This window comes from Salvelinus fontinalis, chromosome 27 (assembly GCF_029448725.1).
Source record: "Salvelinus fontinalis isolate EN_2023a chromosome 27, ASM2944872v1, whole genome shotgun sequence".
NCBI lineage: Eukaryota > Metazoa > Chordata > Actinopteri > Salmoniformes > Salmonidae > Salvelinus > Salvelinus fontinalis.
This window is the reverse complement of record NC_074691.1, coordinates 22,778,187-22,791,885: the sequence shown is the minus strand read 5'-3', so window position 1 is coordinate 22,791,885 and position 13,699 is coordinate 22,778,187. Positions and strand designations below refer to the sequence as shown.

General features: G+C 46.0%; 1 protein-coding gene across 1 annotated transcript in view; it reads left to right on the top strand.

Annotated features, from left to right (window-relative positions):
* LOC129825304 (pre-mRNA-processing factor 17-like) overlaps window positions 1–13,699 on the top strand; it is a 46,448-nt gene that overhangs the window by 17,416 nt on the left and 15,333 nt on the right. The window contains exons 8-12 of the mRNA XM_055885303.1: window positions 2,916–2,990; window positions 5,648–5,693; window positions 11,080–11,181; window positions 12,462–12,577; window positions 13,071–13,204. Coding sequence (XP_055741278.1) covers window positions 2,916–2,990; window positions 5,648–5,693; window positions 11,080–11,181; window positions 12,462–12,577; window positions 13,071–13,204 — 473 coding nt within the window. The remainder of the gene's footprint in view (window positions 1–2,915; window positions 2,991–5,647; window positions 5,694–11,079; window positions 11,182–12,461; window positions 12,578–13,070; window positions 13,205–13,699) is intronic.

The window sequence follows — 13,699 nt, the reverse complement described above, 5'->3', positions numbered from 1 at the left end:
TACAAATCTGACTCAGTTACACCAGCTCTGTCAGGAGGAATGGGCCAAAATTCACCCAACTTATTGTGGGAAGCTTGTGGAAGGCTACCTGAAACGTTTGACCCAAGTTAAAAATTTAAAGGCAATGCTACCAAATACTAATTAAGTGTATGTAAACTTCTGACCCTCTGGGAATGTGATGAAAGAAATAAAAGCTCAAATATATAAATCTCTCTACTATTATTCTGACATTTCACATTCTTAAAATAAAGTGGTGATCCTAACTGACCTAAGACAGGGAATTTTTCCTAGGATTAAACGTCAGGAATTGTGAAAACTGAGTTTAAATGTATTTGGCTGAGGTGTATGTAAACTTCCGACTTCAACTGTAAGTGGGGGGTCTTCTTGCGGGGGTTGTGGTGGGATCTTCCTGGGTCATATATCTATACGTCTACATAATGCAGTGGCAGCCGCAATTTAGCAAATGCATATAGGGGTAACACTGGATTCAGGTGAGTGAGGGAACACTCATCTTCGGTCACGTTGGGTTAGCTATTGGATGACTGATACACACTTTACAGTGTCCGTCATCCTTACATGGGGGAAATGTGTATGAGCGACAGATGGAGAGGAAGAAAGTGCTGGTTCAGCAGACGGAGTGTGGAGAATATGTGATCAGGCCTTTGGTTCTGTCTGTCTGCAGTAGCGAGAGAGGGGGGAATCGCAAAGGCCTTAAATGAACAGGGCTTCCATCCCACTCATACTGGAACAGTTGCATACCAAGAGCCTAATTGAAAAGCTGGAGGGATGATTAAAAAAAGAAGCATGCTAGTGGGTTTGTGGTGGAAAGATAGTGGATGGAGAGGCTGATAGATGGTTTGATAGTTTAGCGACTTGTTCTGTTAACATCATTGGGATTTGAGAAATATCCTGCGCGGTGGACGCCATGAGCAATGTCTTGGTACAAATGAGTGTGCAGCAAGGCATGAAAGCCTGATATCTGCCTCTATAGAATTAGCATTCAAACAGGATGTCCTCTTACTGCTGCGCTGCTAGCCATAGGGCAGGCTAAGTGTAATCTCTCTCACACACACACTCTCTGAACTGTCGATGGGTAGGGGATCAGTGCTGTCCAAGACAAGTTGTTGGTGGGTATTATCACGTGCGCGCACACGCAGTGTGTCAGTGTGGTGTTGATGTTGCCAGAGGGGTGATTGTGCCCTTGATGAAACGTTAACAAACTCCCGAAGACCAAGGGATAATTATGACCAGAGGCAAATATTAAAGACACACACACACAGCGGTCTACTGCTCATTAAGTGGTGTCGAACTGCACTGTACCACAACACCTGCTGTTTCTGAAAATGGATAATAATAAGGATTGTTCTGGCTCTGTGGGAATACAGACAATAGATAAGACACCATGTTAAGCAGGGGTGTCGTACTCATTCCATGGAGGGCCTAGTGTCTGAAGGTTTTTCTTTTTTCTTTTCAATTAAGACCTAGACAATCAGGTGAGGGGAGTTCTTTACTAATCAGTGACCTTAATTCGCCAATCAAGTACACGGAAGGAGTGAAAACCCTCAGCCATTCGGCCCTCCGTGGAATGAGTTTGACACCTGTGCTGTTAAAGTGGAACTGACAGCGTTAACTACCTTGCAGATATGAAACAAACAATCATCACATCAGCCCAAAAGATCAAATTCACAGTTTATGCTACAAAACCAACTTTATAAGAGGTTTTAAAAATAGTTTCTATTTGACTCAACGTTCCATGACGTACACTAAGACATTGTTGTCTAAATAGATGGATGCAGTTCAATGCATGATTAATATAATTCACCAATACATTTCTTTGGAGTCCAAAAAATATTACTATCAGGTTGTAAACCACAGCTGGCCTGCTACATTGTTTGCTGCCTCCATTCGGCATGCACTGTTTCAGTTTCAATTACTCAATATTTTGTACGATCGGACACTTTAGCCAGTTAGCTCGGGTGCTTGGTTGGAACAAGCATGCATTGGCAGGCAAGTTGCAGAAAGCCCGAATAGGCTACAACTCCCCATCGTTTATCAGCGCAATTTTGATGGCCAACTAGCTGAAAATTTGCTGGCTAGCATTAGTTGCTGTTCTTGTTGATGTGCATAACTGAGGGAAAGAGAGCCTACCTTACCATGATTGTTTGATCAATAGGACTGTAAAGTTCCCAAATGTAAGAGGACTCCCGTGGTCTTCAGATATTTGCAGAAATCATTTAGATGAATTTTGTGTCTTTCGGTGAATGGTTTCCAATGGTCTAAAGTTGTGCTGTTGCTACTGCCTGTAAACACACAGTAAGGTTCAAAGTGAATGATGGCAGGCCCGTGTGGCAAATTACTTGTTTGTATAAAGGCCTACTTTATCTCTGATTTGCTATAGCGCACTGGTCGGTGTAGCCTGGTCCTGGACGAGACAGATGTTTTATTCACTGCAGTGTCTATTAAATGTACGAATGCACCGCCACTTTCTATATTGCTATGAAATGTTCACAAATGCCTTAGTATACGTATTTCCAAAACATTCTAAGAATTTATGAAAACCTGACAATTACCATATCTAAGTGCTCGCTTGTCAGGTTTTTTTTTTTTTTTAAAGGTGTCACATTCTTTCTGGGGGTGTATATGAACAGATTTATACAGATTTCATTTTGCTAAAATGCTTTCAGTTCCACTTTAAGAGTTCTATAAGATGGTATAGGGTTATGTTACTATTGTATAATACTACTGCTGTGCTGAATGCTCCTTACCTTGCTCTCATCTCTCATTATCTAATTCCTTCAGACAATTAACCTTCTATATAAGAGGATTTATAGCAATACCATACATACCTCTGTGCTCATAGACAGGCAGATTATTATATTATGTCCACTCATTAACCCCTCTCTCACTCTCTGCAGGGGGTCAGTGCTATCCGTCTGTTTCCTGTATCAGGTCACCTGCTGCTCTCCTGCTCTATGGACTGTAAGATCAAGGTAAGGAACGCTCCTGCCACGCGGACACACTCCCGCCACGCTGACACCAGACCTGCCAGCATGCACGCATTTTGGGTATCAACTACGCAATTCTCTGTCCATGTACGCAGGTACGAGATCCGAGTTAAAAGTACGCAGAAATGAATAGGGCCTGATTTTTTAAAATATATATAATTAAAATAAAAAACTTTTGTAAACACATGGACAAATCCCTTCTCGTATGTTGTGGAAAGGTGAACACTAATTGATTCAAGCTAACATTAGCGAACATAAGCTGGACATTCAGTGGGCACTAAAGTGCCAGCAGTTCACTCGCATTTGCTAGTGAAAGATATTAAACGCAAATCTGAAAAATAACTGGTCGCATTTGTGCGAGTGTGATATACATTTAATTCTGCCTCCCATTAGTTGTATTTTCCACGTAACATTACGAGGATCACGCAACCTGAGACTGTAACTGTAATTATGATCCACGTCACAAAAAGCATTACAGAAGTATAATCTCAAATATATATATATACATCTTTGCATTAAATGGAGTGGGGAGTTTTGAAGACTGTGCGATGAATAATGAATGAGTGTCCGGTATTAGCTCTAGAGGCAATGCTTCTAAAATGCCGTGGCACTAGATTTGAGATTTTATCAATTCTAAAATCTGAAGTGATGTATGCGCTGCAAAGAAATCCAATGGGTACATTATGTAGGCTGAAACAGCAGACTCTTCTAGCGAACAGCGTTCAGATTCCCTTTGCGGTAGCCTACTGAACAGTGTTCAGATTCCCTTTGCGGTAGCCTACTGAACAGCGTTCAGATTCCCTTTGCGGTAGTCTACTGAACAGCGGTCAGATTCCCTTTGCGGTAGCCTACTGAACAGCGGTCAGATTCCCTTTGCGGTAGCCTACTGAACAGCGTTCAGATTCCCTTTGCGGTAGTCTACTCAACAGCGTTCAGATTCCCTTTGCGGTAGTCCTACTGAACAGCGGTCAGATTCCCTTTGCGGTAGCCTACTGAACAGCGGTCAGATTCCCTTTGCGGTAGACTACTGAACAGCGGTCAGATTCCCTTTGCGGTAGCCTACTGAACAGCGTTCAGATTCCCTTTGCGGTACTCTACTGAACAGCGTTCAGATTCCCTTTGAGGTAGCCTACTGAACAGTGGGCAGATTCCCTTTGCGGTAGCCTACTGAACAGCGGTCAGATTCCCTTTGCGGTAGCCTATTGAACAGCGGTCAGATTCCCTTTGCGGTAGCCTACTGAACAGCGGTCAGATTCCCTTTGCGGTAGCCTACTGAACAGTGGTCAGATTCCCTTTGCGGTAACCTACTGAACAGCGTTCAGATTCCCTTTACGGTAGCCTACTGAACAGTGGTCAGATTCCCTTTACGGTAGCCTACTGAACAGTGGTCAGATTCCCTTTGCGGTAGCCTACTGAACAGTGGTCAGATTCCCTTTGCGGTAGCCTACTGAACAGTGGTCAGATTCCCTTTGCGGTAGCCTACTGAACAGCGGTCAGATTCCCTTTGCGGTAGCCTACTGAACAGTGGTCAGATTCCCTTTGCGGTAGCCTACTGAACAGTGGTCAGATTCCCTTTGCGGTAGCCTACTGAACAGCGGTCAGATTCCCTTTGCGGTAGCCTACTTAAGGTTTGTGTAACCAGTTTGGGGTCTGTCGATGCGATCATTTGTTTTTATGTTTTCAAAATGATTTTGCTTTAAGTGTTGATTAGGAACTGTGTTTAAAAAGCCAATACTTGTGAGCTGGCCCTGGTGATTGGCCCTGTTTGAGAGGTGACAAGCGTTCTACTATAGAGACTAAACTTGGGGCCATTTGCAAAGAAAAACGTTATAGATAATTATTTCCATTCTACACTGTCCATGTAATGGAATTGATTTGATTTGGTACAATTCTATAATTGCGATCAGACTCCAACAGCGTGCGTACGGGGGAAAGAACCCCAATTAGGCATGTGCTATTTGCGCAAGTTTAATCTCCAATTTGCCGTGAGCGTCTGGTACTCTAAAAAGTTGGACAGGGTTGGCAGGTCCTGCCACGCTCCTGACGCTCCTGCCACGCTGCCACGCTCCTGCCACGCTCCTGATGCTCCTGCCACGCTGACACGCTCCTGACACACCTGACACACCATTAAGTCCTCACTGAGGCGGGGATTTAGTACTGGGTTATTTATATCTTCTGCTGTAGCTCTTCCCATTTCCCCTTTCCTCAGCATGATATTTTTTTCATATTAAGTTAAACAATCTCACTCTGCTCTCTGTCTTTTCTCCCGCCTTGACTGAGACAAACTAACTTGTGTTTTGAAGAAGGAGCCTCTTCTCTTTCCCTCTGTTCCTTCTCTTTATCTTTCCATTTCTCTCTCCTTGGCTTAGCTGAGAGTGATTCTATCCTGTGGACTTAGAAAGAAGCATGTCTTTGGTCTCTCTTCCTCTCTGCGTGTTCCTGGTAGAACCAGGGGCCTATTGGTTTTTAATTAGGACTTAACTGTCTCAGATGAGCCCTGTGCTGGTTTCTGATGAGACCCTCACTGTTTACCAGTGGGACTGGTGCTTGAGACACTGACCCGTCCTGGTCAACGCTTGTCAAAGGGTCACTGTGTTTTTGGCAGAATCTGTATTAATCTTCTCTCATTCCTCTCTCCTCAGTTGTGGGAGGTGTATAATGAGAGGAGGTGCGTACGGACGTTTATCGGTAAGTGGACTAAGTCTGTTTCCTGTTTCGCACTCTGTTTCTGTTATTCATGTTGTGCTACAAGGATTCCAATGCCCATTGGATTAAGAGGATAAGACCTTAGCTGAAACCACTAACAAGTCTAAGTGCTGTCATCTCTTAAGGGTATACAAAACCAATTGTGTTTCTTAATCAATCAAGCACATGACTTCAATATTCAATCTATCCACTAGTACAACTTAGTTAGATTGCAATCTGTCATACTCCTCTCCCTTGGCAGATCTGATTACACTGTTTCTGCCTATAGCTGCGTTCTCTAAATGAAGATTGAACACTAATTCAACGCTGAGTGAACGTGAGGCTGAACATTGTGAGGCTGAACATTGTGAGGCTGAACATTGTGAGGCTGAACATTGTGAGGCTGAACATTGTGAGGCTGAACATTGTGAGGCTGAACATTGTGAGGCTGAACATTGTGAGGCGGAACATTGTGAGGCGGAACATTGTGAGGCGGAACATTGTGAGGCGGAACATTGTGAGGCGGAACATTGTGTGGGGGAACGGAACATTGTGTGGGGGAACGGAACATTGTGTGGGGGAACGGAACATTGTGTGGGGGAACGGAACATTGTGTGGGGGAACGGAACATTGTGTGGGGGAACGGAACATTGTGTGGGGGAACGGAACATTGTGTGGCGGAACGGAACATTGTGTGGGGGAACGGAACATTGTGTGGGGGAACGGAACATTGTGTGGGGGAACGGAACAGTGTGTGGGGGAACGGAACATTGTGTGGGGGAACGGAACATTGTGTGGGGGAACGGAACATTGTGTGGGGGAACGGAACATTGTGTGGGGGAACGGAACATTGTGTGGGGGAACGGAACATTGTGTGGGGGAACGGAACATTGTGTGGGGGAACGGAACATTGTGTGGGGGAACGGAACATTGTGTGGGGGAACGGAACATTGTGTGGGGGAACGGAACATTGTGTGGGGGAACGGAACATTGTGTGGGGGAACGGAACATAGGGTAGCTGTAAGATGGTGTCAGAGTTTGCGCTGGACATCTCATTACCCTGTTTCCAACTATTCCTCAACTCTTGATGTTGAGTCAGAACATTAATTCAGCATTAATAGAACATTTATGGAACGTGAACTGACACTGTTTGGGGTGGAGGGGGGTTTAAGACATGGAGTAGATTTAAAATGGCATCAGACTTCTGGGAAATGTTCTGAATGGAAATGGAACGTTAATGGGATACTTCCGGATTTTGGCGATGAAGCCCTTTATCTACTTCCCCATAGCCAGATTCACTCATAGATACCATTTGTATATCTCTGTGTCCAGTGTGAAGGAAGTTGGAGGTAGTTTTGCGGGCCAATGCTAACTAGCATTAGCACAATGACTGTAAGTCTACGGGTATCTAATAGCATGTAGATAAAGGGCCTCAAAATCCTGAAGTATCCCTTTTAATTTAATGCTATGTTCATGGAATCTGAAGGTTCCGCTGAGTGTTGAGTATAGGATTACACTAGACAGTGGCATGCAGCTGGGTGTTGGGACCCTCCCTCCCTCCAGGCTGGGTGTTGGGACCCTCCCTCCCTCCAGGCTGGGTGTTGGGACCCTCCCTCACTCCAGGCTGGGTGTTGGGACCCCCACTCCCTCCAGGCTGGGTATTGGGACCCTCCCTCCCTCCAGGCTGGGTGTTGGGACCCTCCCTCCCTCCAGGCTGGGTGTTGGGAGCCTCTTTCCCTCCAGGCTGGGTATTGGGAGCCTCCCTCCCTCCCTCCAGGCTGGGTATTGGGAGCCTCCCTCCCTCCCTCCAGGCTGGTTATTGGGAGCCTCCCTCCCTCCCTCTCTCCAGGCTGGGTATTGGGAGCCTCCCTCCCTCCCTCCCTCCAGGCTGGGTATTGGGAGCCTCCCTCCCTCCCTCCAGGCTGGGTATTGGGAGCCTCCCTCCCTCCCTCCAGGCTGGGTATTGGGAGCCTCCCTCCCTCCCTCCAGGCTGGGTATTGGGAGCCTCCCTTCCTCCAGGCTGGGTATTGGGATCCTCCCTCCCTCCAGGCTGGGTATTGGGAGCCTCCTCCCCTCCAGGCTGGGTATTGGGAGCCTTCCTCCCTCCCTCCAGGCTGGGTATTGGGAGCCTTCCTCCCTCCCTCCAGGCTGGGTATTTTTTTTTATTTTTATTATTATTATTTTTTTTTGGGGGGGGGGGGGGGTGGATCAGCTTAGTATTGCGGAAAGAATGTTGTTTCCAATGTAATTGTCTGCATCATTTCCAATCCCCCATATTTTTTGGGGTAAATATATATATCCATTCACGTATGCATACATATACACATATATACATACACATACCTACATAGACATACATACTTTTTTTAAAGAGTATACCTTTATTATTATTCCCCGCAAACCCTACCACCGATCCCCCAATTGGAGTAAACTGATAAACATTTCTGTTTTTACCTTCAATTTATACATCTTATACACATTTTACAGACACAGTCTACTTTATAATAGTTCTCTCTTGTTTGTTCTTAGTCCTTCCTCTATTTCTGTTGTCCATCCAGTTTGATTTCCACTTGTAACTGTGCTATTTCACAATAGCTCCGCACCTATACACATTTCACAGATCCCGTATGCCCTACATTGTTTATCTTGTTATTAGTCCCACCCTTCAGCTCCACTCAACCTTTCCCATCTATCTTCCAACATCATCCATTTCGGATTTTTATTTGCCATATATTTTTCAACTGTGCTGTGATGCTTCACAAAAGATTTGAATCTTCCTATTCTCATAGCTTCCACGGATTGTAAATTAAAAATATTTTTTTTTGCTAAAATAATTATTATATTATTGATTGATTGACTATGGCTTTTCAAATCCCCCAGTATTGCTATCTGTAGCGTTAGTTCTACGCAAATGTTGCAATTCTTCAACCATTCCTGGACCTGTGACCAAAAACGAGCTACATGCGGACAATACCAAAATAAATGGTCTAATGACTCTGCCTCCTCACAGCAGAATCTACAGAGCTGGGAAGATTGTATCCCCCATATATATAACATTCTATTAGTTGCAAGAATTTTGTACAATAATTTAAATTTAAAAATTTGAAGTTTTGAATCCGGCGTTGTTTTGCGTATCAATTCATAAACCATGTGCCATGGAATGGGTCCATCGAAAATCTCTTCCCAACTATTTTGCAATTTATATGGCACAGCTGTAAGTTTTTTGGTCCTTAAATGAAATTGGTATATGTTTTTATTTATCACACTTTTCTTTAACCGTTTATGTTCTTTAATATAAGGCCGACATACAAGTTCCTTACTTTTATCCCCTTCCACCTGCCTCTTCCATTTTTGTGGTAATGCTGCAATTAATTGGTTGTAATTTTGGGTAGAGCAGACATTTCCATATGTCTGTGTTAGCTGCATGTGTGACATTACTCCACCAGTCCTATTTATGATATCATTCACAAAAATTATACCTTTTTTAAACATTTCTTCGATAAATACAGTTTTTTTTATCAATTACTATATTTGAATTTAACCACAAGATTTGTTGTACTATTTGTTCCGTCCTTTCAGGTGGATTAAACTGAAATTGCAACCAGGCTGGGTATTTGGAGCCTTCCTCCCTCCCTCCAGGCTGGGTGTTGGGAGCCTTCCTCCCTCCCTCCAGGCTGGGTGTTGGGAGCCTTCCTCCCTCCCTCCAGGCTGGGTGTTGGGAGCCTTCCTCCCTCCCTCCAGGCTGGGTGTTGGGAGCCTTCCTCCCTCCCTCCAGGCTGGGTGTTGGGAGCCTTCCTCCCTCCCTCCAGGCTGGGTGTTGGGAGCCTTCCTCCAGGCTGGGTGTTGGGAGCCTTCCTCCCTCCCTCCAGGCTGGGTGTTGGGAGCCTTCCTCCCTCCCTCCAGGCTGGGTGTTGGGAGCCTTCCTCCCTCCCTCCAGGCTGGGTGTTGGGAGCCTTCCTCCCTCCCTCCAGGCTGGGTGTTGGGAGCCTTCCTCCCTCCCTCCAGGCTGGGTATTGGGAGCCTGCCTCCCTCCCTCCAGGCTGGGTATTGGGAGCCTCCCTCCCTCCCTCTAGGCTGGGTATTGGGAGCCTCCCTCCCTCCCTCTAGGCTGGGTATTGGGAGCCTCCCTCCCTCCCTCTAGGCTGGGTATTGGGAGCCTCCCCCCCTCCCTCTAGGCTGGGTATTGGGAGCCTCCCTCCCTCCCTCCAGGCTGGGTATTGGGAGCCTCCCTCCCTCCAGGCTGGGTATTGGGAGCCTTCTTCCCCCCTTCCCTCCAGGCTGGGTGTTGGGAGCCTTCCCCCCCCCTCCCCTTCAGGCTGGGTGTTGGGAGCCTTCCTCCCTCCAGGCTGGGTGTTGGGAGCCTCCCTCCAGGATGAGCTGTCAGAGGAGATTGTTTTCCCTCAGTCGGGGTTCTGCCTGTCAGTTCCCTCAAACCCCATGTATAATTCAACAGCTTTGTGATGTAGAGGGAGGGAATAGAGGGTGAGAAAGAGTTGAAATAGAGGTGTGGAGAGTGCATGTGTTTTAGGAATGGAGCCTGTACAGTGACAGGTCTGTACAGTGCCTGTGGGGTTTAGACTAGGAGTCTGCTGTCACGGTATTGAATCAGGCCCGTTATCAACATGCTGCCCAATATACTCTTTACTTATTTAATACATCAACAAGGGACTATGCTCTTTCTCTCTCTTTCATTCCATCACTTCTCCCTTTCCCTCTTTTTTTCTCATTGATTTCAAGGGGGGACATTTTTAATGTTGCCCTTTATTGCAAATCGAAACCCAGTTCACTGTGCCTGCCCTTGACTTATCTTACTCATTGTGATCTCAATAAAGCAGCATAATGAAAAACACAGCGTTTTAACATCGTTGGGATTTGTGCCACAGTCACAAACTCTTGAGAGCGAGATAGGAGGGAGGTGTGTGTGCTCGGCAGCTCGAGCCAGGCAGCTTGAGCCATGGAAAGGCCTGGGTAGAGCTGGCTGGTGGACAGGCAGACTAGCCTCGACAGACCCTGTTATCGCCACGGTAACAGTGTAGCGCTGATAAAAGGCGGTCTTAAAGGGACATCTCGAACACACGAAGGGGAGGGAATGAGAGAGAGGGACAGAGGTAGAAATAGGTGGAGACCACGGGGAAGAGAGTAGTTATGGAGAGGATAGAGGGGCCTGTATCATCATCTTCCTTCATCCTCCCTCTCTTCCCCTCTTTGCCACTTTGGCTTTCTCTCTCTTTCTTACCCTTAATTTTTTTCCATCTGTGATTTTGATATTCCAACAATTAATGTGATATGACAGGCAGTGGGATCAGGGGGCTATGACAGAATAACAGAACAGGAAGAATATGTGCATATGTAATGTGTAAGTGTTTCTCTCTTGTCTCTCTCCCTTCAGGCCACAGTAAAGCAGTGCGGGATATCTGCTTCAACAACACTGGGACTCAGTACATGAGTGCAGCCTACGACCGCTACCTCAAACTTTGGGACACAGAGACAGGTCGGTCCAGCCACGGTTGTGGTGACAAGGATAGAAATGCCACGAACGTTGCATAACGTTGCGGCCATCTGACCGTAGCCCAGGCCTGGGGACTGTCACTGAACAGCACAGTCATGGCCATGATAGAAATGCCAGAAATAGAGCCGATTACTTGCTCAGAGAAGCATGTCAGTTGTTGTGCCTTACTAAAGGTGGCCAGCGTTGTGGGACATTCAGATAGAAATGTGTTGTGTAGATGTGGTTCTACCATAAGGACCATGGATGGTCTCTGCTCCCCCAGGAGATAGAAATGTGTTGTGTAGATGTTGGTTCTTCCATAAGGACCATGGAGGGTCTCTGCCCCCCCAGGAGATAGAAATGTGTTGTGTAGATGTGGTTCTACCATAAGGACCATGGAGGGTCTCTGCTCCCCCAGGAGATAGAAATGTGTTGTGTAGATGTTGGTTCTACCATAAGGACCATGGAGGGTCTCTGCTCCCCCAGGAGATAGAAATGTGTTGTGTAGATGTTGGTTCTTCCATAAGGACCATGGAGGGTCTCTGCCCCCCCAGGAGATAGAAATGTGTTGTGTAGATGTGGTTCTACCATAAGGACCATGGAGGGTCTCTGCTCCCCCAGGAGATAGAAATGTGTTGTGTAGATGTTGGTTCTACCATAAGGACCATGGAGGGTCTCTGCTCCCCCAGGAGATAGAAATGTGTTGTGGATGTCAGTGGAGGCTGCTAAGGGGAGGACGGCTCATCAAAATGGCTGGAATGGAGTCAGTGGAAAGCACAAATGTGATGTGTTTGATACCATTTCATTGACTCCATTCCAGACATTATTATGAGCCGTACTCCCCTTAGCAGCCTCCACTTGTATATGTTGGTTCTACCACAAGGAGCAGGGAGGGTCTCATCCCCCCCAGCAGAGGGCAGTACAGAAACTAATTCTCTACTTGTTGCTCTGCAGGACCACTGACTTGTCATAGCACCTTGTTTACTAGTCACTGAGCTGTAGAGTTAGGGCCCATTCCAATTACATGTAGTCAACTTGTATTGACCTATTGTAATGAGGATTCTTGATATCGTCAATTGCATTGACGGAGTTGGATTCAACAAATCTGATTGGATTGACAGAATGGCACACCGGCAAGTTATGGCTGGCTGCTGGTGGTGGTCCTGCCACAGAGATTCTATTCATGAATGTCATTCTATGGTTTCTGTACTATAATGAAGACATTGTGTGTTGGAGACAGTCAGTGTGGGTTGTTCTGAAACATGTAAACTCTCCCTCCACAGGCCAGTGCATTTCCCGCTTCACAAACCGGAAGGTGCCGTACTGCGTCAAGTTCAACCCAGATGAGGACAAGCAGAACCTTTTCGTGGCTGGCATGTCTGATAAGAAGATCGTTCAGGTACTGTCATTACACACACACACACACTACCTAGAGGCTGATCAATATGAGACAGGAGTGTATTTCATGCTCCGTGTGCTCCAGTGGAGCGTGTGTGAGACCGGAGCAACAGGACTAGCGCAAGTTATTAATCTTGGGAAATGTAGAGAGCGAGGACAGGGCAGAGAAAGACAAAAAGAGAGATCTGTGAAAGACAACAACCCACTGAGACCAGTCCCTTCTCTGGAAAAGCAATTAAAAACTGCTCCTGGAATAAATGAATGAGTCTGTAAACGGGCAATTGTCTGCCCCCTAATTACATTGCATACATTACACTGTACATTTTGTTGTGTGTGTGTTCTAGTGTTTGTCTGTGACAGGAGTGTGTGTTGTGTAATTATTATTCCCATAGCTAATCTACCTGTGTGTGTGTGTGTGTGTGTGTGTGTGTAACCTGTTTCAATTTGTATTAATTTACTTATTTTCTCTCTCTCTCACCCCCCCTCTCTCCCAGTGGGACGCAAGGACAGGGGAGGTGGTTCAGGAGTATGACCGTCACCTGGGCGCGGTCAACACCATCACGTTCGTGGATGAGAACCGCCGTTTCGTCAGCACGTCAGATGACAAGTCCCTCCGCGTGTGGGAGTGGTGAGTGACAGAGACTGCTGAGCTTTTTACCTGCACCCTAACACTGTGTTGTGCTGAATCAGCACAGTTATGAAATGAGGAGGATTCAACAACATTGTTGGTGAGTAGCATCAAGCATCACTCCTGGTATTATGCTTCATTTCCATAATATACTGTATCTCTGGCATGTACATTAGAGCCAACAGCTTGTCCTGACAGTCTTCTAGATACCTCTGCAAACTGAACTCATTGCCAAAGAGTGTTTAACAAGTGATGAAGTGCAAATGAGAGGTGGAGGAATGTGTTTGTTTGACTGGGTTGGGGTGGGCAGGTCATGGGAAGTTTGAGTACCATTGATTTCGATGTAAAGTCCTCTCGTCTTCTAGCTTGTCATTTCAGGGTCTTCCCTACCAGCTCTTATTCCTCTGTCACATTTATTTATTCGCTTATGACTTGTTTAGCTAGATTATTTTGTTAGGAAAAATAAGTATTTTCAATCACCAAGCCCGGCGAGAA